Genomic DNA, 27,725 nt, shown 5'->3' on the forward strand with positions numbered 1-27,725 from the left:
TGATTCTTGGACCTTTTATTGAAAAAAAAAAAACAAAAAACAAAACTGGTGACACCAACCCATAGACAGTCATAGACTTCATGCATGTCCAGTACCAAAAAAAAAAAATAGCACAATACATTTTTTTTTTTTAGAAATCACTTCCATCCAAAAGTTCATCAAGGTATTCCACCACATCTCCCTCATCGTCATCTACCAGGTTCTGCATGGCGAACTGGTACATCTCTCTTTGTTTGGTTGTGATGTTATAGAACAGGGTGGCCTCAGGACGGGGCATGAAGTTCGACTCTGAAAGGCCCCATTTCTCCTTGTGGTATTGGTAGTAGACCATGTTCTGCTTCATGACGTCATCATCTGGGTCAAAGAGTAGATAGCTTGCTGCGCAAGGGGCGGAATTCCGAACGTCATTGAGCTTGTAGTAGGCAAATTGCAGATAGTGGTACATGGTGGCCACAAATTTCTCTACCACGTACCCTCCAATGACAGGGGTGAGGTCACTCTCACATTTCATTTTGCATCTCAGAACTTCAATGTAGTGGTCAGCCACCGATGGATAGAAGTCCTTGAAGTCTTTGATCTCTCTAGAACCTTCACAGGCCGCTGTGCATTCCTGGAAGGCCTTATAGAAGTCGGGTAAGGCAAGCTCCATATCGGAGATGGAGGTTCTCCAGTTCTCTCCATTGTAGGCCCTCACAGCTCTGATGAAAAAGTTCTCGTAGTTCTTGGTCTCCAGATCTTTGATGTGGTTCTCGGAGTCTGGCATACTCTTATAATAGGCCATGTTCCTCTTCATCATCTCATCGTCAGGGTGCAACAAGAGGTAGGTATGGGCTGCTGCAACCGCTTTGGGTAAGTTATCGGTCTTGAAGTAGGCATATTGCAGATATTTGTAGGGCTCACGGACCTGGAACTCCAGTATAGTCTCTCTGCTGGGCTGAGACTGACGGAAGGCGGGGAGACCCTGCTTACAACGTTTCAGGCATTGGGATCTCATCAGAACATCTCCAAACACCCTGAGTTCGGGGAAGTCATTAAATCGACCTTGGGACTGATTCCCATTTTCCAGGCCCTGCGGTGGAGGGTTGTCATCTATCCGGGCTGTACTGCAGTTTAGATTACAGAAGGCCTCACTATCCCTCAGGAGGCGGTACAGCCTTAAGCTTATCTCAAGGTAATGGACGCTCTCTGGCCACTTCTCTCCTGTGTATTGGTCCAGCCCGTATTTATAGGCCGACTCGAGGGGCATCAGTTCATCTCGGGGGTAACTTCTGAAGCTGTAATGTTCATACTGAGCGTTGACTGAGAGGGCGAGGAGAAGAAGGGAGACGCGGCAAATCCAGCAGGCCATGGTGGTACCAACTCAAATTCAAGGTGCTGGATGAGAAGAAGAACAGGTAGGTGTCAGGAGCTTTTATTTGCTGTATATATACATAAAAAACACATTTAAAGCTGAAGTTAAACCTGGATATGTTTTGCCTTCCTTGGTTCATCCCTGCCTCCTAAAGGCTCAGTTACACTTACTTTACCACGCACTAAAGCGCCTACTGCTTCAACATTATTTTTTTTTTAAATGTGTTTTTGATGCTTCTGTGATGCTTCCATGTTTCTTTTTGAAGGTTTAATGAAGCTTGGCAAATGCCCTGCGTGTGTTGATTTTTGGCCCAGTACTACCCCAACTCCGCAGATCCTCCGCCTATTAGTACCCCTGTTTAACAGAATCTCAGCTCATTGGTACCCTCGTTCAACAGATCCCTTGTTCAATAGTAAACCCCCAACTCTGCTGATCCCCCACTCAGTAGTAACCCCCAAGCTCTGCTGATCCTCTGATTTTCTGATCCTCCTCTCTCTTTGGTCCTCACTCACCTTCTGCTATTTTGCTCCCACACTGCGCACTACGTGTAAACTTACTAGTTTCATCTGCTCTGGTCCCCCAACTCTGCTGATCCTCTGCCGCTCAGTCCTCTCTCTTCCGCCACCCACGCACCTTTGTTCTAATGTTGCACACCACATCTGCTAGTTGCTCCGCTCCCGTCCGGACTTTGCTCACCTTCCTGCTGCTCCACACTGCACACCAGATGTGACATCTGTACCAGACACTCCCAGAATATATACATTATACACATGAACCAGAAGTGACTGCTGATAACCATTCCTCCCTCTGACACCAAAGAGGGAGCACCATTCCTCCCACTGACACCAAAGTCAGGGCACCATTCCTCCCACTGACATCAAAGATGGGGCACCATTCCTCCCACTGACACCAAAGATGGGGCACCATTCCTCCCACTGACACCAAAGATGGGGCACCATTCCTCCCACTGGCACCAAAGATGGGGCCCCATTCCTCCCACTGGCACCAAAGATGGGGCCCCATTCCTCCCACTGGCACCAAAGATGGGGCACCATTCCTCCCACTGGCACCAAAGATGGGGCACCATTCCTCCCACTGACACCAAAGATGGGGCCCCATTCCTCCCACTGGCACCAAAGATGGGGCCCCATTCCTCCCACTGGCACCAAAGATGGGGCACCATTCCTCCCACTGACACCAAAGATGGGGCCCCATTCCTCCCACTGGCACCAAAGATGGGGCCCCATTCCTCCCACTGACACCAATGACAGGCCATGGTTTCCTCTCACTGATGCTGGGGAATATTTTCTACTCCCACTGGCCACAGTCCGGGCCCCCCTAAAGCCTGAAGGACATTAAACTGGTCCTTTGCTTGGAAGGTTTGGAGACCCCTGATTTAAAGGAACTTATGCTGCATTAGGATTGCTCTTCAGAGAGTAGTTGGCTGGTGGCGAGGAGGCGTATCACCTCCTAACCACCTGTCTAAACACTTAGAAATCCTAATTGCAGTTGAATGGCATTTTGTTGAGCAGACATCATGGTGAGTGGTGACAGTGGCAATAAAAGCATTCCATTGGTGTAATATGCCAATTCCCCTCCGCTGCCTTTCCAGCATTCCGGTTCTTCCAAACAAAGCTGCTCCGCTCAGCAGGGGATCCGTGATCGCATTCCCTACTGAACTGAAGGTGAATGGGGCAGATGTCAGTGTTCGGACATCGGTACCTGTTCAGTTTGTGTCCACACACACCACCAGACATGTGCACAGCCGAAAAATGTGTTTGTTGTCGTTTCATTCGTTTTTTTTTTTTTTCGTTTTTTTCAGGTCATTCGTTATGATCGCAATTTGTAAACTGTAAATTTGAAAATAAGAAAGAAAATCCGAAAATTCAAAAAGAATATCTAACTAATAATTACTAACTATTAAGTTATAAGTATTGGAACTTCCTTTCAAAATTTGGCCGTAAGTGAACGTAACGAATGCGAATTTATCCAAAGTTATGAATTATTCCAACTAACGAATGCCGCATCTAGACAGATGGAACAGAACAAATTAGTAATAATAAAATCTTTATTATTAATAATTCATTCTGATCCATTCGTTTAGCTGTAGCATTCGTTAGTTGGAATAATTCATAACTTCGGATAAATTCGTATTGGTCACGTTCAACCAAATTTGAAAGGAAGTTCCAATACTTATAATTTAATAGTTAGTAATAGTTATTATTAGTTAGTTAAATGTTTACGATTTTTTAATTTTTCAGGTTTGCAAATTTATGAATTTTCAAATATTTAGAAATTTTTGTTAACCAGGGTTTTCGTTAATTTGGATATTTCCGCATTTGTCAAAATTTGTCTATACACCACACAGCGGACGGGGGTGCACTTTTGTTGGCTCTATGGGTAGCTGGATGTAAACAGGTCCATTAAGACCCCTTTGACACTGAGCCGCCCTGGGCGGCAGCGGTAAAGCGATGCTATTTTTAGTGCCGCTTTACCGTAGTTTTAGCGGCGCTATTAGGCCGCTAGCAGGGAGATTTTTAACCCCTCGCTAGTGGCTGATAAGGGGTTAAATCTGCCCGCAAAACGCAGCTGCAGCGGTGCTGCCCCATTGTTTTTTAATGGCCAGGAGTGGTGTTGTTTTCAATGTGCAGGCGTGCCGCTCCTACACCGCTGCAAAGCAGCTGCTGGCAGGACTTTTTGTGACTCCCTGCCAGCACATCGGGTTTGCAGCTGAGGCTTTTTTCAGGCGCTATTTTTAGCGTTGTAGTGCCTGAAAAAAACACCTCCAGTATAAAAAGGGGTCTTACATCCAGCTACCTGGTCTGTCATATTCAGGTCTCCAAAAGTAGTCCTTTTCTTGTAGATGTGTAATTTGTTTAATTCCGAATAATTTTTTTAACGAATTTAGACAAATTTGTTAATGCGGAAATATCAGAATTTTTCTGAAAATCTGGAAATTCCAAATTACGAAAATATGAAAATTTAAAAGAGCGAAAATCTGCAAATTCAAAAACCCGAAAATTTGAAAATCTTAAATAATAACCAATGGATAATAACTTAACTATTACTAACTATTAAATTATAGGTATTGGAACTTCCTTTCAAAATTTGGCTGTTAGTGAACATAACAAATACGAATTTATCCGTAATAATGAATGGAACGTAACTCATAATAATAATAATAAAAAATGGGGTGCGCTGGTCATGCGACTGGAAATTGTCAAATCACATGCCAAGTTGCACCGGTGTGACCGGGGGGCTCCAATAAGTGATGTTAGTAAGCCTTCAGTCACACCGAACACAGCTTTGAAATTGTGCGACTTCCCTTTCTAAGCCGCACTGAAGTGCAACTTCACTAACGACTTGGAGACATCTGTGTGACTTCATGCACTGATGTCTATGCAAATCGCACTGGAACTTGCAAAAAATAGTGCAAGAATACTAACAAAATCGGTGCGGCTCCGATGGCGTTGGAGTTGCACCAATTTGGCGGCTTCCACAGGGTGCGACTTGTCATGCGATTCAAAACGAACAAATGGCATGACAAGTCGCAATGATCAAATGGCATGAAAAGTTGCAACGTTAAAAATCGCATGACAGGTCGCACCAGTGTGACCGGGGGGAAGGGGTCGGCTCCAATAAGTAATGTTAGTAAGCCTTCAGTCACACTGAACACAGCTTTGAACTTGTGTGATTTCCCTTTCCAAGCCGCATGAAATACAACTTCACTTATGACTTGGAAGACATCTGTGCGACTTCATGCACAGATGCCTAGGCAAATCGCACCGAAATCTGCAAAAAGTGGTGCAAGAACTACTTACAAAATCGGTGCCGCTCCGATGGAGCTGGAGTTACACCAATTTGGCTGCTTCCACAGGGTGCAACTTGTCATGCCATTTGATCGTTTAAAATCGCATGACAAGTCGCAAATATTAAATGGCATGACAAGTCGCAGTGATGAAATGGCATGACAAGTCGCCCCTGGTGTGACCGGGTGGGGGGGGGGGGGGTTCTTCTTTAAATAAATAATGTTAGTAAGGCTTCAGTCACACCGAACACAGCTTTGAAACTGTGCGACTTCCCTTTCCAAGCCTCATGGAAGTGCAACTTCACTTACGACTTGGAAGGCATCTGTGCGACTGTCTATGCAAATCGCACCGGAACTTGCAAAAAGTAGTGCAAGAATACTTACAAAATCGGTGCGGCTTTGGTGGCGGTTAAAGTTGCACCAATTTGGGCGCTTAGACAGGGTGCGACTTGTCGTGCGATTCGCAACGATCAAATGGCATGACAAGTCGCAATGATCAAATGGCATGACAAGTCGCACCGATCAAATCGCATGACAAGTCGCACCAGTGTGATGAAGGGGGGCTCCAATAAGTAAGGTTAGTAAGCCTTCGGTCACACCAAATGCAGCTTCGAAACCATGCGACTTCACTTGAAGCAGGATTTCAAAGCCACTTGGAAGACACCTGTGCGACTTCCTGCATAGATATCAATGCAAGTTGCACCGGGGAACTTGCAAAAAAAAACAAAAGTAGGAACTGCTTTCAAATTTGGTGCTAATCCGATGGAGTCGGAGTAGCACTGATTCGACCGCTACCATAGGTTGCGACTTGTCATGCGATTTGAACCCCCCAAAACCAAAACGTTGTTACAAAATCATGAATGCAACATCTCATTGAAAGTAATAAAAATAAAGAACTTACGGTCTAAATATTAAAGTTCAGAGGCGTTCCATGAAGTTTTTACTCCATGGCCAGTCCTGGATGGTCCCCCCGCTGGTCCTTTTCCCCCCCGGGGACACGGAGTGTGAGGTTCCTGGGAATCGGGGGCCACAAGTGAAGGATCTGCTCCTCTCTCTATACCACGTAGCAGGCCAGGGAGGGGAGGGGGAGCCGCACTCACAGGAAGTCTATGAAAGGATCTGCCTGTTGCTGCAGGCGGAGATTTGGGAATGGAATTCCGAGAGACTGGGCTGGAAAAAAAAAAAAGGGGGAAACTTTTCCAAACTTAAAATAACTTTATTTGTCTGCAAGTTTTCACCACACAATGAATAGAGAGCAGGAGGGAAGATGTTCCAAAGATTTCTGATTCCTTGTGAGATCCTGGAGAGTCTCTGGGATGCGATGGGGTCACCGTGTACACAGGCGGAGGAGGGGGCTCTAGGTGGCTAATACTAGGGGCGGCCACTGGGGGGGGGTGGCAATCGGTAGCAAGTCTAAGGCTGGGATCACATTACTGAGAGTGCACGCAAAATCGCACACTTTCCTGACACGCAGAGAACCGCGCTGCCGTTTAGCAGATGCAAACATGGACAGGGCCTTGAAAAAGTATTCATACCCCTTGAAATTTTCTACTTTTTGTCGTGTTACAACCAAAGACCTGAATGTATTTTATTAGGATTTTATGTGATAGACCAACACAAAGAGGCACATATTTGTGAAGTGCAAGGAAAATGATAAATGGTTTTCAATTTTTTTACAAATAAATATGTGAAGTGTGGGGGGCATTTGTATTCAGCCCCCCTAAAGCCCCCTTAAAGCGGAGTTCCGCCAAAAAAAATAAAAATTAAAAGTCAGCAGCTACAAATATTGTAGCTGCTGACTTTTAATATAAAGACACTTAGCTGCTCAGGGCGCCCGCGATGTCGGCACCCGAACCCAATCTGTCCCTCGGCTCCAAGTGAAGGCGCCACCATCTTCGGCAAGGGAATCAGGAAGTGAAGCCTTGTGGCTTCACAGCCTGGTTCCCTGCTGCGCATGCGCGACTCGCTCTGCGCTATCTCACTGGTCCCTGCTGTCTTCTGGGACCTGTGTGTCTCTCAGAAGACAGCAGGGGGGGGAGGGGCCAGACATGGTGTAGATAGCCGCGGATACTGCCCGGTAGTGGGAGCAGATACCTGGATTATACAGGTATCTGCTTCCCGCTCCCCCCCTGAAAGGTTCCAAATGTGACACCGGAGGGGGGGGGGGGATTCCTAAATCCATTTTTGGATGGAACTCCGCCTTAAAGGGGAGGTCCACCCTAAAAAAAAAAAAAAATGCATAAAAAGGCTGCAAAAAAAAAAAAATTAAAAATTTTCACTTGCCAGAAATGGCTGTTGCTAGGCAGATCGTCCTAATCTGCCTTTTCCTATTCCGCGGTAATCTTCTGTCTTCTCCTCCTCCCCTTGTCTTCTGGGGAATGGGGCGAGCTGTGTTCTGGGAACTGCGTGCCCCACAACACAGCGCGCCCCATTCACAAAGCGCTGTGCGACTCGCGCATGCGCAGTAGGAAAAGGGCAGTGAAGCCGCAAGGCTCCACTGCCTGTTTCCCTTACCTTGAATGGCGGCTACGATAGGAATTGCTTCCGTCGGAAAAATTTAGAACATGTTCTATTTCTAGGTCCGTCAGAATTTTTGAAAAAAAAAGTCAGATGAGGCCCCACACACGATCGGAATATACGATGAAAAGCTTCCGCCTGACTTTTTCCGTCGGACATTCCACTTGTGTTTACGTGGCATATTGCCCTGTATACATTTCCGTCGGAAATTCAGACGGAAAAGGTCCAATTGGATTATATTGTCGGAAAATCCGATCGTGTGTGGGCTCTATCTGAGACTTTTTCCATCGGAAATTCCGACGGAAAAAATTTGAGAGCAGGATCTAAAATTTTCCGACAAAAAAATCAGATCAGACTTTTTCCGATCATTTTTAGAGAATTCCGATGGATAAAGTGCCACGCATGCTCAGAATAAATTACGAGATGAAAGCTATTGGCTACTGGCCTCTTTATAGTTCGGACGTACGTGTTGTACGTCACCTCATTCTGGACAACTTTGTCCGACCGTGTGTATGCAACACCAGTTTCGGACAAAATCCGTCAGAACAAATCTGACGGATTTTGTGGTCGGAATATCCGACCGTGTGTACAGTGCATAAGATCTTCAATTTGTATGGAATCAGGCAGGCCCCTCGACTACATGGTTTTGGTAAATCTGGAGACAAAAATCTGCAGAAAATCTAATAGTGTGTATGGGGCCTTACTCTGATACCCCTAACTAAAATCTAGCAGAACTGACGCCACCTAATTAGTAAATAGAGTCCACCTGTGTGTAATTTAATCTTAGTATAAATACAGCTGTTCTGTGAAGCCCCCAGAGGTGTGTTTGGCCCCTTTCACACCGGGGTGGGGGCAGCGTCTGCGGTAAAGCGCCGCTATTTTTAGCAGCACTTTACCGTCGTATTGCCAGCGGTATAGCCGCGCTGCCCATTGAGTTCAATGGGCAGAAGCAGTGAAGGAGCGGTATACACACCGCTCCAAAGAAGCTGCTAGCTGGACTTTTTTTACCGTCCTGCCAGCGCACCGCTCCAGTGTGAAAGTCCTCGGGGGTTTCACACTGGAGACACATCAGCGGCTGTTTTAGGGAGCTTTGCAGGTGCTATTTTTAGTGCGGTAGCGCCTGCAAAGCGCCCCAATGTGAAAGGGGTCTTAGGCCGCATACACACGGGCGGACTGTTCGCCCAACTTTGTCCGCTGAACAGTGTTTCAGCGGACAGTCCGCTCGTGTGTGGGCTTCAGCGGACAGTTTCAGCGGACAGTCTGACGAACAAAGTTTTTCGGAATTCCCGTTAGACAGTCCACTGAAACTTGGTTTGAGCGGACAGTCCGCTCGTGTGTAGGCTTGTTCGTCAAACTAAAGGCCCATACACACGATCAGACTTTTTGACTACAAACATGCAAATTAGCTGTTTTGGAGCAACATCCTACCGTGTGTACGCTCCATCGGACAAACTTTTTTGGTTTTCATCAGACTTTTGTTGGCTGTGCGAACGGACAAACTTTCTGGGAACAAAAGTCCGATGGAGCAAAGTCTGATCGTGTGTACAGAAAACCATAGGACTTTTGTACAAAGTACAAACAGGCATGCTCAGAACCAATGCAAAAGATCAGACAACAATACAGAAGTTGACCAAAGGTGGCGGTAAAGAGCAGAAAAACCACGTGATTTGGTGAAAGTTGGCTGAAAAAGTCCTGCTGTGTGTATGCAATACAAGGCCGACGCCCTTTGTACAAAAATCCAAGGGAAAGTTTGTACAAAGTCCTATCGTGTGTATGAGGCTAAAGTTTCGTGCATGCTCAGAAAGAATTTACACGCCGAAGGTTGCATTGCAGTGTATAGGACGTCGTTTTTCTAGTCCCGTCGTACGTGCCGTTCACGTCATCGCGCACGGTTTCAGCGGACTGTTCGTTCATCGTGTGTGGTCAAGTCCGTTCATTCAAAAGTTGGACGGACTGTCTGTCGGATTGTCTGACGAACTTAGTTGGGCAGACAATCCGCCCGTGTGTACGCGGCCTTAGAGAAGCATCATGTTGGCCAAGGAACATACCAGATAGGTCAGGGATAAATATCTGGTAAGGATAAAACAAACAAAAAAGGCGCCTTTTTTGTTTATTTTATCCTTACCAGAGATTGCTTCGCCCATGAAGTGCTGCCCAAGTGTTCCAAGACACCATCCTGCCTGAAGTGTACCTACCCCACATTGAGGAAATTGCCTCCAGTCAGTCTTGTTATCCAGAGTAGTGATGGCCGAACGGTTCGCCCGGCGGTCGTTTCGCGGCGAATTTCCGACTTTCGCCGTCCGCGGGTTCGAACGCCTTTTTCCGTCGTTCGCCCCGGCGGACTTACGTGTTTAATGTATACAAGAACTTTAACCTTTCGTGACACGTTTATCATGTGTTACAGGACAACCAATTGAGACATGACAGCTCATGGACACTTGGACATTCCCCCTAACCTATAAATACACCCGATCCGGTGGCCATTTTACATTCTTTCTTCTGTCACTGTAGGGAAAGGATCCTGTGTGGAGTAGGGACAGAGAAAACGCTAGCTATTTGGTACACAAAAGTTCTTTTCAGGACTGGTATAGGTGTTAGGTCAGCAGCCTGAGTTTCTTTTGTCAGTTTAGATAAAGGGACAGAGCGCTGTATGCTGCTATTTTAGGGACAGCTCAGCCAGATTAGTCTTTCTTCATCATCATCATCATCATCATCATTAGCTGTTACTATCAGGTCCACAAAAGAGCTGTTCCAGCTAATCGTTCCAGCCTACTCTTTTTTGCCAATTTGTATAGGGACAGGCAGGAAGCAGTGTGTCAGGCAGTGAGGATAATTTTAAAGACTTGCTGTTACTATTAGTTCCACAAAGGTTCTTTTCAGGACTGGTATCAGTGGTACGGTAATAGGCTTGTACACGTATAATATTCTTTCTTCCAAATATAGAAAGAATATTATACTTGACTGCTGCCCTTCTGCTGCAGTCTGCTAATCATTCACAACTCACTTGTTCCACAAAAGTTCTTATAAGGACTGGTAACTTGGTCTGTCTAGGGTGCTACGGTACATAGGCTTGGGTGCGGTACAGTCTGCTGTTCTGTAAGGACCGCTATCGGTCCACAATAGATAGGGTTGCCGTGCACTACTGCTGACCGCTGCCCTATACTGCAGCAGTCCTTCAGCGGTATAGGGACTGACGCACAGTCTGCTAAACACTAATACACAACCTGCTTGGTCCACAAAAGTTCTTATAAGGACTGGTAACTTGGTATAGGGTGCTACGGTACATAGGCCTGAGTGCGTTACAGTCTGCTGTTCTGTAAGGACCGCTATCGGTCCACAATACATAGGGTTGACGTGCACTACTGCTGACCGCTGCCCTATACTGCAGCAGTCCTTCAGCGGTATAGGGACTGACGCACAGTCTGCTAAACACTAACACACAACCTGCTTGGTCCACAAAAGTTCTTATAAGGACTGGTAACTTGGTATAGGGTGCTACGGTACATAGGCCTGAGTGCGTTACAGTCTGCTGTTCTGTAAGGACCGCTATCGGTCCACAATACATAGGGTTGCCGTGCACTACTGCTGACCGCTGCCCTATACTGCAGCAGTCCTTCATTGGTATAGGGACTGACGTACAGTCTGCTAATCACTAACACACAACCTGCTTGGTCCACAAAAGTTCTTATAAGGACTGGTAACTTGGTATAGGGTGCTACGGTACATAGGCCTGAGTGCGTTACAGTCTGCTGTTCTGTAAGGACCGCTATCGGTCCACAATACATAGGGTTGCCGTGCACTACTGCTGACCGCTGCCCTATACTGCAGCAGTCCTTCATTGGTATAGGGACTGACGTACAGTCTGCTAATCACTAACACACAACCTGCTTGGTCCACAAAAGTTCTTATAAGGACTGGTAACTTGGTATAGGGTGCTACGGTACATAGGCCTGAGTGCGTTACAGTCTGCTGTTCTGTAAGGACCGCTATCGGTCCACAATACATAGGGTTGCCGTGCACTACTGCTGACCGCTGCCCTATACTGCAGCAGTCCTTCAGCGGTATAGGGACTGACGCACAGTCTGCTAAACACTAACACACAACCTGCTTGGTCCACAAAAGTTCTTATAAGGACTGGTAACTTGGTATAGGGTGCTACGGTACATAGGCCTGAGTGCAGTACAGTCTGCTGTTCTGTAAGGACCGCTATCGGTCCACAATACATAGGGTTGCCGTGCACTACTGCTGACCGCTGCCCTATACTGCAGCAGTCCTTCATTGGTATAGGGACTGACGTACAGTCTGCTAATCACTAACACACAACCTGCTTGGTCCACAAAAGTTCTTATAAGGACTGGTAACTTGGTATAGGGTGCTACGGTACATAGGCCTGAGTGCGTTACAGTCTGCTGTTCTGTAAGGACCGCTATCGGTCCACAATACATAGGGTTGCCGTGCACTACTGCTGACCGCTGCCCTATACTGCAGCAGTCCTTCATTGGTATAGGGACTGACGTACAGTCTGCTAATCACTAACACACAACCTGCTTGGTCCACAAAAGTTCTTATAAGGACTGGTAACTTGGTATAGGGTGCTACGGTACATAGGCCTGAGTGCGTTACAGTCTGCTGTTCTGTAAGGACCGCTATCGGTCCACAATACATAGGGTTGCCGTGCACTACTGCTGACCGCTGCCCTATACTGCAGCAGTCCTTCATTGGTATAGGGACTGACGTACAGTCTGCTAATCACTAACACACAACCTGCTTGGTCCACAAAAGTTCTTATAAGGACTGGTAACTTGGTATAGGGTGCTACGGTACATAGGCCTGAGTGCGTTACAGTCTGCTGTTCTGTAAGGACCGCTATCGGTCCACAATACATAGGGTTGCCGTGCACTACTGCTGACCGCTGCCCTATACTGCAGCAGTCCTTCAGCGGTATAGGGACTGACGTACAGTCTGCTAATCACTAACACACAACCTGCTTGGTCCACAAAAGTTTTTATAAGGACTGGTAACTTGGTATAGGGTGCTACGGTACATAGGCCTGAGTGCAGTACAGTCTGCTGTTCTGTAAGGACCGCTATCGGTCCACAATACATAGGGTTGACGTGCACTACTGCTGACCGCTGCCCTATACTGCAGCAGTCCTTCATTGGTATAGGGACTGACGTACAGTCTGCTAATCACTAACACACAACCTGCTTGGTCCACAAAAGTTCTTATAAGGACTGGTAACTTGGTATAGGGTGCTACGGTACATAGGCCTGAGTGCGTTACAGTCTGCTGTTCTGTAAGGACCGCTATCGGTCCACAATACATAGGGTTGCCGTGCACTACTGCTGACCGCTGCCCTATACTGCAGCAGTCCTTCATTGGTATAGGGACTGACGTACAGTCTGCTAATCACTAACACACAACCTGCTTGGTCCACAAAAGTTCTTATAAGGACTGGTAACTTGGTATAGGGTGCTACGGTACATAGGCCTGAGTGCGTTACAGTCTGCTGTTCTGTAAGGACCGCTATCGGTCCACAATACATAGGGTTGCCGTGCACTACTGCTGACCGCTGCCCTATACTGCAGCAGTCCTTCATTGGTATAGGGACTGACGTACAGTCTGCTAATCACTAACACACAACCTGCTTGGTCCACAAAAGTTCTTATAAGGACTGGTAACTTGGTATAGGGTGCTACGGTACATAGGCCTGAGTGCAGTACAGTCTGCTGTTCTGTAAGGACCGCTATCGGTCCACAATACATAGGGTTGCCGTGCACTACTGCTGACCGCTGCCCTATACTGCAGCAGTCCTTCATTGGTATAGGGACTGACGTACAGTCTGCTAATCACTAACACACAACCTGCTTGGTCCACAAAAGTTTTTATAAGGACTGGTAACTTGGTATAGGGTGCTACGGTACATAGGCCTGAGTGCAGTACAGTCTGCTGTTCTGTAAGGACCGCTATCGGTCCACAATACATAGGGTTGACGTGCACTACTGCTGACCGCTGCCCTATACTGCAGCAGTCCTTCATTGGTATAGGGACTGACGTACAGTCTGCTAATCACTAACACACAACCTGCTTGGTCCACAAAAGTTCTTATAAGGACTGGTAACTTGGTATAGGGTGCTACGGTACATAGGCCTGAGTGCGTTACAGTCTGCTGTTCTGTAAGGACCGCTATCGGTCCACAATACATAGGGTTGCCGTGCACTACTGCTGACCGCTGCCCTATACTGCAGCAGTCCTTCATTGGTATAGGGACTGACGTACAGTCTGCTAATCACTAACACACAACCTGCTTGGTCCACAAAAGTTTTTATAAGGACTGGTAACTTGGTATAGGGTGCTACGGTACATAGGCTTGAGTGCGGTACAGTCTGCTGTTCTGTAAGGACCGCTATCGGTCCACAATAGATAGGGTTGACGTGCACCACTGCTGACCGCTGCCCTATACTGCAGCAGTCCTTCATTGGTATAGGGACTGACGTACAGTCTGCTAATCACTAACACACAACCTGCTTGGTCCACAAAAGTTCTTATAAGGACTGGTAACTTGGTATAGGGTGCTACGGTACATAGGCCTGAGTGCAGTACAGTCTGCTGTTCTGTAAGGACCGCTATCGGTCCACAATACATAGGGTTGCCGTGCACTACTGCTGACCGCTGCCCTATACTGCAGCAGTCCTTCATTGGTATAGGGACTGACGTACAGTCTGCTAATCACTAACACACAACCTGCTTGGTCCACAAAAGTTTTTATAAGGACTGGTAACTTGGTATAGGGTGCTACGGTACATAGGCCTGAGTGCAGTACAGTCTGCTGTTCTGTAAGGACCGCTATCGGTCCACAATACATAGGGTTGACGTGCACTACTGCTGACCGCTGCCCTATACTGCAGCAGTCCTTCATTGGTATAGGGACTGACGTACAGTCTGCTAATCACTAACACACAACCTGCTTGGTCCACAAAAGTTCTTATAAGGACTGGTAACTTGGTATAGGGTGCTACGGTACATAGGCCTGAGTGCGTTACAGTCTGCTGTTCTGTAAGGACCGCTATCGGTCCACAATACATAGGGTTGCCGTGCACTACTGCTGACCGCTGCCCTATACTGCAGCAGTCCTTCATTGGTATAGGGACTGACGTACAGTCTGCTAATCACTAACACACAACCTGCTTGGTCCACAAAAGTTTTTATAAGGACTGGTAACTTGGTATAGGGTGCTACGGTACATAGGCTTGAGTGCGGTACAGTCTGCTGTTCTGTAAGGACCGCTATCGGTCCACAATAGATAGGGTTGACGTGCACCACTGCTGACCGCTGCCCTATACTGCAGCAGTCCTTCAGCGGTATAGGGACTGACGTACAGTCTGCTAAACACTAATACACAACCTGCTTGGTCCACAAAAGTTCTTATAAGGACTGGTAACTTGGTATAGGGTGCTACGGTACATAGGCTTGAGTGCGGTACAGTCTGCTGTTCTGTAAGGACCGCTATAGGTCCACAATAGATAGGGTTGACGTGCACCACTGCTGACCGCTGCCCTATACTGCAGCAGTCCTTCAGCGGTATAGGGACTGACGTACAGTCTGCTAAACACTAATACACAACCTGCTTGGTCCACAAAAGTTCTTATAAGGACTGGTAACTTGGTATAGGGTGCTACGGTACATAGGCTTGAGTGCGGTACAGTCTGCTGTTCTGTAAGGACCGCTATAGGTCCACAATAGATAGGGTTGACGTGCACCACTGCTGACCGCTCACCTATACTGCAGCAGTCCTTCAGCGGTATAGGGACTAAGAGTTTTGTCACAGGGTCATTTAAAAAATGACATGCAGAGGAAGAGGCAGGCCCTTCCGCAGGGGTGGTAGGGGTAGGGCAGGAGCAACAGGCTTGAGCCAAAGTGGGAAGTTGCAGAAGGTGCGTTCAATTACTTTAAAGGATGCACCAGACTTGGTTGAGTGGCTCGCTCAGCCTTACTCTTCTGCACCCTCCTCATCCTCTCGATCTGCACCCTCTTCTTCACTCTCTGCTATGTGCACCCCCAAAGACACTACCACCAACAACACGACCACCACCACCACCACCACATACCTTCCGCTTGAGTCACTGGAATTATTTTCCGATCCATATCAAGAGGACATTTCTGATGCGCAGCCACTCTTGGTATTGGATCAGGAAGAGGAGGTAGCAACAAGCGCTACTCAGCAGTCTGACGCCAGTACCCAGATCAGCCCAAGGAGGAGGTTGGTCCCCGGTGTTGCTGCCTACTCTACTTATAGCGGTGGGGAAGGTGACGTTGATGATGACGTGTCTAGTGATGTCACGTGGGTGCCCACAAGAGAGGAAGAGGAGGGGAGTTCAGAGGGAGATATGGACCAGCAGATAGGGAGGAGAAGCAGCAATGACTTACATTGCACAGCAGGGACAAAGCAGACTGCAAATGTATCAGGAGCGAGTCATCGACCATGTACGGTCACATCTGGCGCTCCCAGGACACCGGCACATGGCTCCGCAGTGTGGGCTTTTTTTAACGTGTCCGCTGCTGACAATAGCGTTGCCATCTGCAATCTTTGCAGTCAACGCGTTAGTCGCGGTAAGCCCAATACTCACCTAGGGACGACCGCCTTAAGAAGGCACATGAGCAGCCATCACCGAGCCCAGTGGGAGCAACGGAACACACAAAGCCACACTGCAGGCTCTCACCGTCCAGCCTCGTCTTCTACTTCTCCTTCTCCTCTCTCCTCACAATTGTCCTCCACTCCACCTTCCATCACGCCAAGCTCACATTTTTCTGCAAAAAGGCAGGCTTCCGTGGGCCTAATGTTTGAGCGTAAAAAAATGATGACGCCGGATAACCCTCTTGCCCAACGGTTGGCGGCTGGCTTGTCAGAACTCATAGCCCGCCAACTACTGCCATATAAACTGGTGGACTCGGAGGCCTTTCGCAAATTTGTGGCCATTGGAACACCACAATGGAAGGTCCCAGGAAGGAAGTATTTCTCAGAGAAGGGCATCCCAGAGCTATATGGCCATGTTCAGCGGCAAGTGAATGTATCTCTGGCACACAGTGTCGGTGCCAAGATACATCTGACCACAGACACGTGGTCTAGCAAACACGGGCAGGGAAGGTATATCAGTTTTACTGCCCACTGGGTGAACCTTCTGACGGCCGTCAAGCATGTAACCCGTGGCACCCGTGTAGATTTGGTTTTACCGCCACGGATTGCATGCAGGCCTGACTCTTCTTCTCCTCCTCCTACTCCATCCTCCTCCCTCTCCTCCTCAGCTGCCTCCTCCTTTTCCGCTGCTAGCGTCTCTTCCACTGCACCGCCCAAGCTCCCCAGAACCTATTCCACATGCCAGGTGAGACGTTGCCATGCCGTGCTGCGTCTGTTGTGCCTGGAAGCAAAGAGCCACACTGGCCCGGCACTCCTTTCAGCTTTGCGTTCACAGGCAGATGAGTGGCTAACACCGCTCAATTTGACAGTTGGTAAAGTGGTGTGTGACAACGGTGCCAATCTGCTTAGCGCATTGAAACAGGGCAAAATCACGCACGTGCCGTGCATGGCACACGTCTTAAACTTGGTCGTGCAGTGATTCCTTGTCAAATACCCTGGGGTCCAGGACATCTTGCGGCAGGCAAGGAAAATCTCGGCCCATTTCAGAAGATCTTACACGGCCATGGCTCGCCTTGCTGACATTCAGCGGCGACACCATCTGCCGGTCAGACGTCTTATTTGCGATTGCCCGACGCGATGGAACTCAACCTTCTATATGCTTGATAGGCTGCTCCAGCAGAAACGTGCAGTTAACGTCTACCTGTATGAACTCTGCGAAAGAAACGGTTCTGGGGAGCTGGGTTTTTTTTCACCGCGCCAGTGGCTGCTCATGCGCGACACATGCAGACTTCTGCGGCCATTTGAGGAGATCACCAAACTGGTCAGTCGCAGCCATGGCGCCATCAGTGACATGGTACCTTATGCCTTCTTTCTGGAGCGTGCATTGCGTCGTGTCATTGATCAGGCTGTGGAGGAGCAGGAGCGGGAAGATGAGGAAGTCGCAATGCTGGATGAATTCCCAGGGGGGGCTACTCTATCTGAGACAAGTCAACAACAGGAGTCTGATGAGGAGTCAGAGGAGGATGGTGCCGGGGCGGATGAGCAGGAGCAAGAAGAGCATGCTTTAAACCTTTCTGGGATCCCTGTTGTGCGAGGATGGGGAGAGGAGAATGAAGAGGACGACATTATCCTGGATGATGAGCAGGAGCCAGGCCACCACACCGCTTCCACTTTAGTGCAAATGGGGGCCTTCATGCTCCAGTGTTTTAATAGGGACCCCCGTATAAAAAGCATGAGGGTCAAGGACCAGTACTGGGTGGCAACGTACTTAGACCCCCGGTACAAACACAAAATGGCGGAAATGTTACCGCCGTCGCAGAGGGCTGTCAGAATGCAGCACTTCCAGGCCTTGCTTCGAGAAATGCTGCATTCTGCTTTTGCGTGCGCTGGCAGAGGAGCAATTCCCACTCCCAGAGAAGGATTTGCGGGTACCAATCCAACAGCGCCTGCAAGAAGAGGCCGGTTTGAAGATGTGTTGGTGACTTCGGATATGAGGTCATTCTTTCAGCCGACCCATCGACAGGTGTCATCCGGATCCAGCATCAGGGAACGCCTAGACCGTCAGGTGTCCGACTACATTGGGTTAACGGCCGATGTGGACGCTCTGAGGAGTGATGAACCCCTAGACTACTGGGTGGGCAGGCTTGACCTCTGGCCAGAGCTTGCCCAATTTGCAATCGAACTGTTGGCTTGCCCCTCATCCAGTGTCCTGTCCGAAAGGACGTTCAGCGCAGCAGGGGGGATTGTGACCGATAAGCGTACTCGCCTAGCTCACCACAGTGTTAACTACCTCACATTTCTAAAAATGAATGAGGCATGGATCTCGGAGGAATTCAACACATGTGATCAGTAGACCATGTATATGTCTATAAACAATTTTTGGAATCAAGCACACAGACCTTCTTAATTCATTTGGCTCACTTCCCTGACCCAAAAAAGCACACCGTACTATATGCCCCTACCCTCCTCTTTGAAGAGGTTGAGCGGTGTCATATTTCTACTGGGGCTGCTTATTATGAGGGGTTCCCACCATCCCTGTGCTGTGCTGACTTCCTCCTGGGTGTTCTTATTATGAGGGGCTCCCACCATCCCTGTGCTGTGCTGACTTCCTCCTGGGGGTTCTTATTATGAGGGGATCACACCATCCCTGTGCTGTGCTGACTTCCTCCTGGGGCTGCTTACGGTGCTGCTGTCAGCGCTGTATGTCACGGAGCTGCTGTCAGCGCTGTATGTCACGGAGCTGCTGTCAGCGCTGTATGTCACGGAGCTGCTGTCAGCGCTGTATGTCACGGAGCTGCTGTCAGCGCTGTATGTCACGGAGCTGCTGTCAGCGCTGTATGTCACGGAGCTGCTGTCAGCGCTGTATGTCACGGAGCTGCTGTCAGCGCTGTATGTCACGGTGCTGCTGTCAGCGCTGTATGTCACGGAGCTGCTGTCAGCGCTGTATGTCACGGAGCTGCTGTCAGTGCTGTATGTCACGGAGCTGCTGTCAGCGCTGTATGTCACGGAGCTGCTGTCAGCGCTGTATGTCACGGAGCTGCTGTCAGCGCTGTATGTCACGGTGCTGCTGTCAGCGCTGTATGTCACGGAGCTGCTGTCAGCGCTGTATGTCACGGAGCTGCTGTCAGTGCTGTATGTCACGGAGCTGCTGTCAGCGCTGTATGTCACGGAGCTGCTGTCAGCGCTGTATGTCACGGAGCTGCTGTCAGCGCTGTATGTCACGGTGCTGCTGTCAGCGCTGTATGTCACGGAGCTGCTGTCAGCGCTGTATGTCACGGAGCTGCTGTCAGCGCTGTATGTCACGGAGCTGCTGTCAGCGCTGTATGTCACGGAGCTGCTGTCAGCGCTGTATGTCACGGAGCTGCTGTCAGCGCTGTATGTCACGGTGCTGATGTCAGTGCTCTGTATTACGGTGCTGCTGTCAGTGCTCTGTATCTCCTGCACCCTCTTGTTTGCCTACCCTGGTCCCTGACCTTCCCTCTCCTCCATTGCCTTCATTAGCTCCATAGTCCTGAATTGTCAGAACAATTTCCCAAATAAAAAAAAAATGCTTGTAGTTATCGATCCCAAATTCACCTCATACATGTATTATGCTATTGTCCAGGTGGTGGGACTACGTGCTACCCCCTAATAATTACCCCGTGGCCGCAAATTCGACCTAAAGGTTTGCGAAATTCGCCTCCCATTGAAGTCAATGGAGCCCGCGGCGAACGGTCGTTTTCGCGAACGTTTGTGCCCGTTCGCGTTTCGCGTTCGCGAAACGTCCCGTCGGAAGTTCGTCCATCACTAATCCAGAGCGCCCCACATCTTTCTACCTTCTAAAAAAAATCTCCCAAGCTTTGATCATCTCACGGAGCTCTGTTCAATCCATCATCAGAAAATGGAGTATGGGACAACTGCAAACCTACCAAGACATGACCGTCCACCTAAACTGACCAGCCGGGCAAGGAGAGCATTCATCAGAGAAGCAGCCAAGTGGTCCATGGTAACTCTGGAGGAGCTGCAGAGATCCACAGCTCAGGGGGGAGAATCTGTCCACAGGACAACTATTAGTCGTCTCTCCACAAATCTGACCTTTATGGAAGAGTGACAAGAAGAAAGACATTGGAGAAAGAAAGTCATAAGAAGTCCTGTTTGTAGTGAGAAGCCATGTGGGGGACACAGCAAACATGTGGAAGAAGGTGATCTGGTCAGATGAGACCAACATTGAACTTTTTGGCCCAAAAGCAAAACGCTATGTGTGGGGCAAACTAACACTGCACATTACCCTGAAACATGGTGGTGGCAGCATCATGTGGTGGGGATGGTTTTCTTCAGGGACAGGGAAGCTGGTCAGAGTTGATGGGAAGATGGATGGAGCCAAATACAGGACAATCTTAGAAGAAAACCTGTTAATCTGCAAAAGACTTGAGACCGGGGCGGATTCACCTTCCAGGAGGACAATGAGTCGAAACATCCAGCCAGAGCTACAATGGAATGGTTTAGATCAAAACATATTCATGTGTTAGAATGGCCCAGTCACAGTCCAGACCTAAATCACATTGAGAATCTGTTGCAAGACTTGAAAATTGCTGTTCACAGACGCTCTCCATCCAATCTGACAGAACTTGAGATATTCTGCAAAGAAGAATGGGCAGAAATGTCCTCTCTAGATGTGCAAAGCTGGTAGAGACATCCCCAAAAAGACTTGCAGCTGTAATTGCAGAGAAAGGCTGTTCTACAAAGTATTGACTCCGGGGGGCACCATACAAATGCCCCCCTCCCCACACTTTTCACATATTAAAAAAAATTGTAATCATTTTGGAAAACCATTATGTGCCACTTTTCCCAATAAAATACATTTATGTTTTTGGTTGGACATGAGAAATGTATAAAATTTCAAGGGGTATAAATACTTTTTCAAGGCACTGTATGCGATTCGGTGCGTTTTTTTAAAACAGACATAGGAAAGTCTATTGAAATGAATGGGCTGCCCTACATGTGATGTGTGTGAAAAATGCCCAGAAGTGCGTCGGTGCTCGGTCGTACTTGTAGGTGTGAACGCATCTAGAATAGAGCCCCCGACAGATCCTAGATAGAGCCATTGTCTGCGTTTCTGTAGCGTTTTGGCTGCAAATAAAACTGATCGCAGCTGATCAGCCAGTTTGCATGCGGTCATAGAGCAAAGAGTTGCTGTGTCTAGAGGCGGCATGTAGGCGCCTCTGAACGCAGGAAACTATCTGCACCAAAGTGGCGTGTGAATGTAGCCTTATGTGTGGTCACCCTGTACAGAGATGGAGGAGGGGGATCTATAATGTGCGGTCACCCTGTACACCGATGGAGGAAGGGGATCTATAAAATGCAGTCACCCTGTACACAGGTGGAGGAGGGGGAACTATAATGTGCGGTCACCCTGTACACAGATGGAGGAGGAGGGTCTATAATGTGCGGTCACTCAGTACACCGATGGAGGAGGGGGATCTATAAAATGCAGTCACCCTGTACACAGGTGGAGGAGGGGGAACTATAATGTGCGGTCACCCTGTACACAGATGGAGGAGGAGGGTCTATAATGTGCGGTCACGCTGTATACAGATGGATGAGGGGATCTATAATGTGCGGTCACCCTGTACACAGATGGAGGAGGGGGAACTATAATGTGTGGTCACTCTGTACACAGATGGAGGAGGGGGATCTATAAAATGCAGTCATCCTGTACACAGGTGGAGGAGGGGGAACTATAATGTGCGGTCACCCTGTACACAGATGGAGGAGGAGGGTCTATAATGTGCGGTCACCCTGTATACAGATGGAGGAGGGGATCTATAATGTGCGGTCACCCTGTACACAGATGGAGGAGGGGGAACTATAATGTGCGGTCATCCTGTATACAGATGGAGGAGGGGGATCTATAATGTGCGGTCATCCTGTATACAGATGGAGGAGGGGGATCTATAATGTGTGGTCACTCTGTACACAGATGGAGGAGGGAGATCTATAATGTGTGGTCACCCTGTACACAGATGGAGGAGGGGGATCTATAATGTGCGGTCACCCTGTATACAGATGGAGGAGGGGGATCTATAATGTGCGGTCACCCTGTACACAGGTGGAGGAGGGGATCTATAATGTGCGGTCACTCTGTACACAGGTGGAGGAGGGGATCTATAATGTGCGGTCACTCTGTACACAGGTGGAGGAGGGTGATCTATAATGTGCGGTCACTCTGTACACAGATGGAGGAGGGGGATCTATAATGTGTGGTCACCCTGTACACAGATGGTGGAGGGGGATCTATAATGTGTGTACAACATACAATAAATACATAGACTGAACTGAAGAACGCATCTCGAAATCCCATTATAAAGTGGCCAGTATACCCCCTCCCCTCCCCCGACTGGAGCACCATTATTGGGAGGTCACCAGACCAGAAAGAGATCCAGATGAGTTCAGGCAGAACAATCCCAATCTTCACCGAGAAATGGAATCTGACTTATTGCAGATTGATCTCAGTGTGTGAGGGGGTGATGGTCAGTATGAGACGGAATCCGGCTGTGACCCCCAGAATGGAATATTAGAAAATATCAAGTGTAACAAAAATATATTTTAGCAGATCAGACTAAAAATATAATGAATTCCAAAGAGTGAAAGGAAGAGAAGACCTGATGGATGCATAGCAGTCTGTGAACCAAAGGAGCTTACACTCTATTGCCCCTCCTCCACTACAGTCACACATTATTATACATTTATATAGCTCTGACCTACACCGAGTGCTGTACAGAGAACACTGAGCCAATCACATTGTTAAACCAGAGGAGCTTACACTCTAATGCCCCCCCCCCCCCCCCCCATCACACACTATTATTATTAGATATTTATATATAGCTTACACATATTCCAGAGAGCTGCACAGAGAACACTGAGACATTCACATCAGTCTCTGAACCAGAGGAGCTTACACTCTAATGTCCCCCATAGTCACACACTATTATAATTATACATCTATATAGCTCTGACATATGCCATAGTGCCGTACAGAGAACACTGAGCCTCAGGAGCTTACACTCTAATGCCCCCCCCCCCCCCCACAGTCACGCACTATTATTGTTATATATTTATATAGCTCTGACATATTCCGCAGTGCTGTATAGAGAACTCTGAGCCAGTCACTTCAGTTTCTACCCAGAGGAGCTTACACTCTAATCCTGCCAGCACTCTCAGGTTCCTTTGGAATGATATTGACAAAGTAAATAACTGTCTGTCCCGTTCCCTCCAGGGAATGTCACACAAATGTGATTGTTATTTGGGTCTTGAAGTTCCTCTGAGGATCTCTGATGAATTGTGTGACCGGGACAAAGTGTAAAAAAGAAATATTATTATTATTAGAATTTGGAATTTATTTAACACCGGCAGTTATAGACATCAGATATTTGAGTTGTTTCAGCTTAGAAGGAAACAATTGGCATAATACAGTGACAGAGGCCACTCCCCTCCCCCTTGCTCTCCCTTACCCTCCTCCCTTACCCCCCCCTTCCCCTCCCTTCCCCCGGGGGGAATTCATAACATGTCATTTCATGATTTCGGCTCATACAATTCCGCCTGGGACATGTAGCTGATATTTATTGAATCACACAGCGACCTACAATAATGACATGGATACAATGAATATGATTCCGGGTGACATAACATTACAATATTTAGTGTTAAGAATTAATTCCGTTTCTTTGTCAAGAGATTAAAATTCAATGTGTTAAAGCAGAACTCCAGCCAAAATTAACAAGATTAAAAAATAATATAATAAAAATAAAATCACTAAACTAGATTTTGCTGCAATATTCAGCTTCAGGGCAGAGCTTTTCCCTTGCAGTACTTACTTTTTGCCACTAGATGGCCTCAGTCCGATTGCCAGCAGTTTCTCTGAACCCAGGTCACCTTGGACCCATCCCAGTCTGTGACTGGACAGCGAAAGGAGAAGCAGCACAGGGATGAACCGGGCTCTCTGACACCCTGCTCTCTCCTCCTACCAGCATGCTTCTTGTCAGCACGTGAACGAATTGATTCCTTGTGCTGCTTCTCCCTCTCACAGTCAAGCCCTGCTGTACAGAGACAACAAGAGGCTTTATACCCATGGCTGTCTTAATGCATGAGCACACCCCAGGAGCATTGGGGGTCCCATGATAATCTTGCATTACATCATATTTGCCAATTGGCTTTTTTTTTTATTTTTACTAAGCTGTCCTGGGAAACAATTCAATGAGAAAATATACCGCATTTTGGCCACCAGATGGAGCTGATGATACAGGAATCAATCTATAAAAAAGCATATGGTGAGGTTTTTAAAGCGGAGCTCCACCCTAAAGTGGAACTCCGCTCATTGGAACCCCCCCCCCCCCCCTCCGATGCCACAATTGGCACCTTTCAGGGGGGAAGGGGGTGCAGATACCTGTATAGTACAGGTATTTGCACACACTTCCAGCATAGATAGCCGCAGATTTTGCGGGTATTTACGCCACTTCCCGCGGGTCCCCCGCTGTCTGCTGGGAAACACAAGGATCCCAGAGACAGCGGGGACCATCCTTATTGCGCAGCGCGACTCGCACATGCGCAGTAGGGAACCGGGAAGTGAAGCCGCAAGGCTCCACTTCCTGATTCCCATACTGAAGATGGCGGCGGCAGCACCCGAGAGCCGATCGAGAGATCGGCTTCGGGTGCCGACATCGCGGGCGCGCTGGGTGGGTAAGTGTCCTTATTTTAAAAGTCAGCAGCTGCAGTATTTGTAGCTGCTGACTTTTAAAAACAAAAAACGGCGGAACTCCCGCTTTAAGGGGTTTGTTGGCCATGCTAACTTGCGGCTGGAGGGTCGTGGAGCTAGGTGGTAAAACCGTGGCTCAGCCACTTATTTTAACTGTCCCCTGGTCCGCCTGTGTACATGAGGCCAAAAGCTGAAGTTTAAAGTGATCCTTCACCTTTTTCAACTCAGAAATTCAAATACAAAATACTGTGTATTCAGCTATTCTAAAGTAGTTAGAAATATCTTACAGTGGTTAAACCCCCCCCCCCCCCCCCAAAAAAAAAGAAAAAAAAAAGAAAAAAAAACGTAAACTCGTAATAATGTTAATAATCTCTCTTTGCTCTAAGGTTAAGGTTTACGCTAAAAGAAATGACCTGTTGATCCTGCCATTCTTTAGAACTTCCTCTTTCTCAGTGGCACCAATCTGTAGGCTCATAGAGTCTCTACAGCGTTGTCACCGCAGTGCCTGTGCTCCCCCTCTAGTATATTACTTACTAGCAGCAGCCTATGTGTTAGGTCACAGTTAAAAAAAAAAAGTAGGTGTCAATATCTCTATTTTTAAGGGGTCTATTTATAAAACATTTGTTGGCCGAATGTCATAAGCATTCGTGTAAGCTGCACGAAAATGTTCCCTTTTTTTTTTTCTGTAATAGATTAAGTCCTATATCATCAGCTCCATCTAGAGGCCAAAAGGTAGTATATATTCTCATTGAGGTAGTTTAGAAACCAATACCCAGTTTTGGCCACTAGATGGAGCTGACGGTATAGGAAATAATCTCTCAGAAAACATGCGGCGCATGATATAAGAAATGTAGTTAAAAAAAACTAGGTACGATTCATTTCTATTTTTTAAGGGGTTGATTTATAAAACATTCATTGGGCAAATGCCAAAAGCATTCACGTAGCCAGAAAAGTTTCCCTAATAAATGAATTCATCAGCTCCATCTAGTGGCCAAACTATGGTATATTTTCTCATCCAGGTATTTCAGAAAACTGTACCACATTTTGGCCACTAGATGGAGCTGATGATGCAGGAATTAATCTATTTGAAACCATACGGTGACATGAAACATGATCTAAGAAATCAAGTTAAAAAACGAGGTATCTTTAAGGGGCCTATTTATATAATTTTCATTGGCCTGATGTCAGAAGCATTTGTGTAAGCCAGTGGTCTCCAAACTGTGGCCCTTTTCTTTTATCCGGCCCTTGGGGCACTATTTCATCAACTGATATGAACAATGGGGCATAACGAAAGGATACAATTCTTCCCAATGGTACCAACAATGGGGTACAATTCCTCCCAATGACACCAATGATGGGGGACAATTCCTCCCAATGACACCAATAATGGGGCAGAATTTCTCCTAATGACACCAATGATGGGACACAATTCCTCCAAAAGGCACCAATAATGGGGCAGAATTTCTCCCATTGACACCAATGAGGGGGTACAATCCCTCCCAATGACACCAATGATGGGGCACAATTCCTCCAAAAGACACCAATAATGGGGCACAATTTCTCCCAATGACACCAATAACGGGGCAGAATTTCTCCCAATGACACCAATGATGGGGCACAATTCCTCCAAAAGACACCAAGAATGGGGCACAATTCCTTCCAATGACACCAATAATGGGGCAGAATTTCTCCCAATGACACCAATGATGGGACACAATTCCTCCAAAAGACACCAATAATGGGGCACAATTCCTCCCAATGACACCAATAATGGGGCAGAATTTTTCCCATCGACACTAATGATGGGGCACAATTCCTCCAAAAGACACCAATAATGGGGCACAATTCCTCCCAATAACACCAATAATGGGGCACAATTCCTCCTAATGGCACCAATAATGGGGCACAATTCCTCCCAATAACACCAATAATGGGGCACAATTCCTCCTAATGGCACCAATAATGGGGCACAATTCCTCCTAATGGCACCAATAATGGGGCACAATTCCTCCCAATAACACCAATAATGGGGCACAATTCCTCCCAATAACACCAATAATGGGGCACAATTCCTCCTAATGGCACCAATAATGGGGCATAATTCCTTCCAATGACATCAACAAGGAGGCACAATCCCCCCCCCCCCTCCATGGGACACAGTTCCTCCCCATGACACTAACAAAGGGGCTCAATGACCAATGATGAAACAATTCCTCCCAATAATACCAATGATGGAACAATTCCTCCCAGTGACACCAATAATGGGGCCCATTGACATCAATGATGGGACACAATTCCTCCCACTCACACCAATGACGGGGCAAAGGTCCTCCCACTGACAGCAAAGATAGGGCATTGTTTTTTCCCACTAACGTTGGGACCTTTTCTAGTTCCAAAGGCCACAGTCTGGCATTCCTAAAGTCTGGAGGCTTTGTGTACAAAGTTTGGAGACCTCCGGTGTAAGGTGACAGAAATCCCCCCCCCCTTTTTTTTCCCCAATAGATTAATTCCTGTATCATCAGGTCCATCTAGTGGCCAAAATGCGGTATATTTTCTCATTGAGGTATTTTAGAAAACTATACCACATTTTGGCCACTAGATGGAGCGGATGATACAGGAATTAATCTATTAGAAAAAATACGGTGACATGATCTAAGAAAAAAAGTTAAAAACCTAGGGGTAT

At 47.5% G+C, this 27,725-nt stretch overlaps 1 protein-coding gene across 1 annotated transcript; it reads right to left on the reverse strand.

Moving 5' to 3' along the window:
* Window positions 1–6,255, reverse strand: CRTAP (cartilage associated protein). The gene is made up of 2 exons (XM_077458782.1): window positions 6,061–6,255; window positions 1–1,374 (listed from the first exon to the last, which is right to left on the reverse strand). The coding sequence occupies exon 2, from the start codon at window positions 1,346–1,348 to the stop codon at window positions 131–133; it is 1,218 nt and encodes a 405-aa protein (XP_077314908.1). The 5' UTR covers window positions 1,349–1,374; window positions 6,061–6,255; the 3' UTR covers window positions 1–130.
* Window positions 6,256–27,725: the final 21,470 nt, after the last annotated feature.

The sequence above is a fragment of the Lithobates pipiens genome, unplaced genomic scaffold (assembly GCF_037356315.1).
Source record: "Lithobates pipiens isolate NorthernLeopardFrog02 unplaced genomic scaffold, aLitPip1_a1.2 Scaffold_28, whole genome shotgun sequence".
Lineage (NCBI taxonomy): Eukaryota > Metazoa > Chordata > Amphibia > Anura > Ranidae > Lithobates > Lithobates pipiens.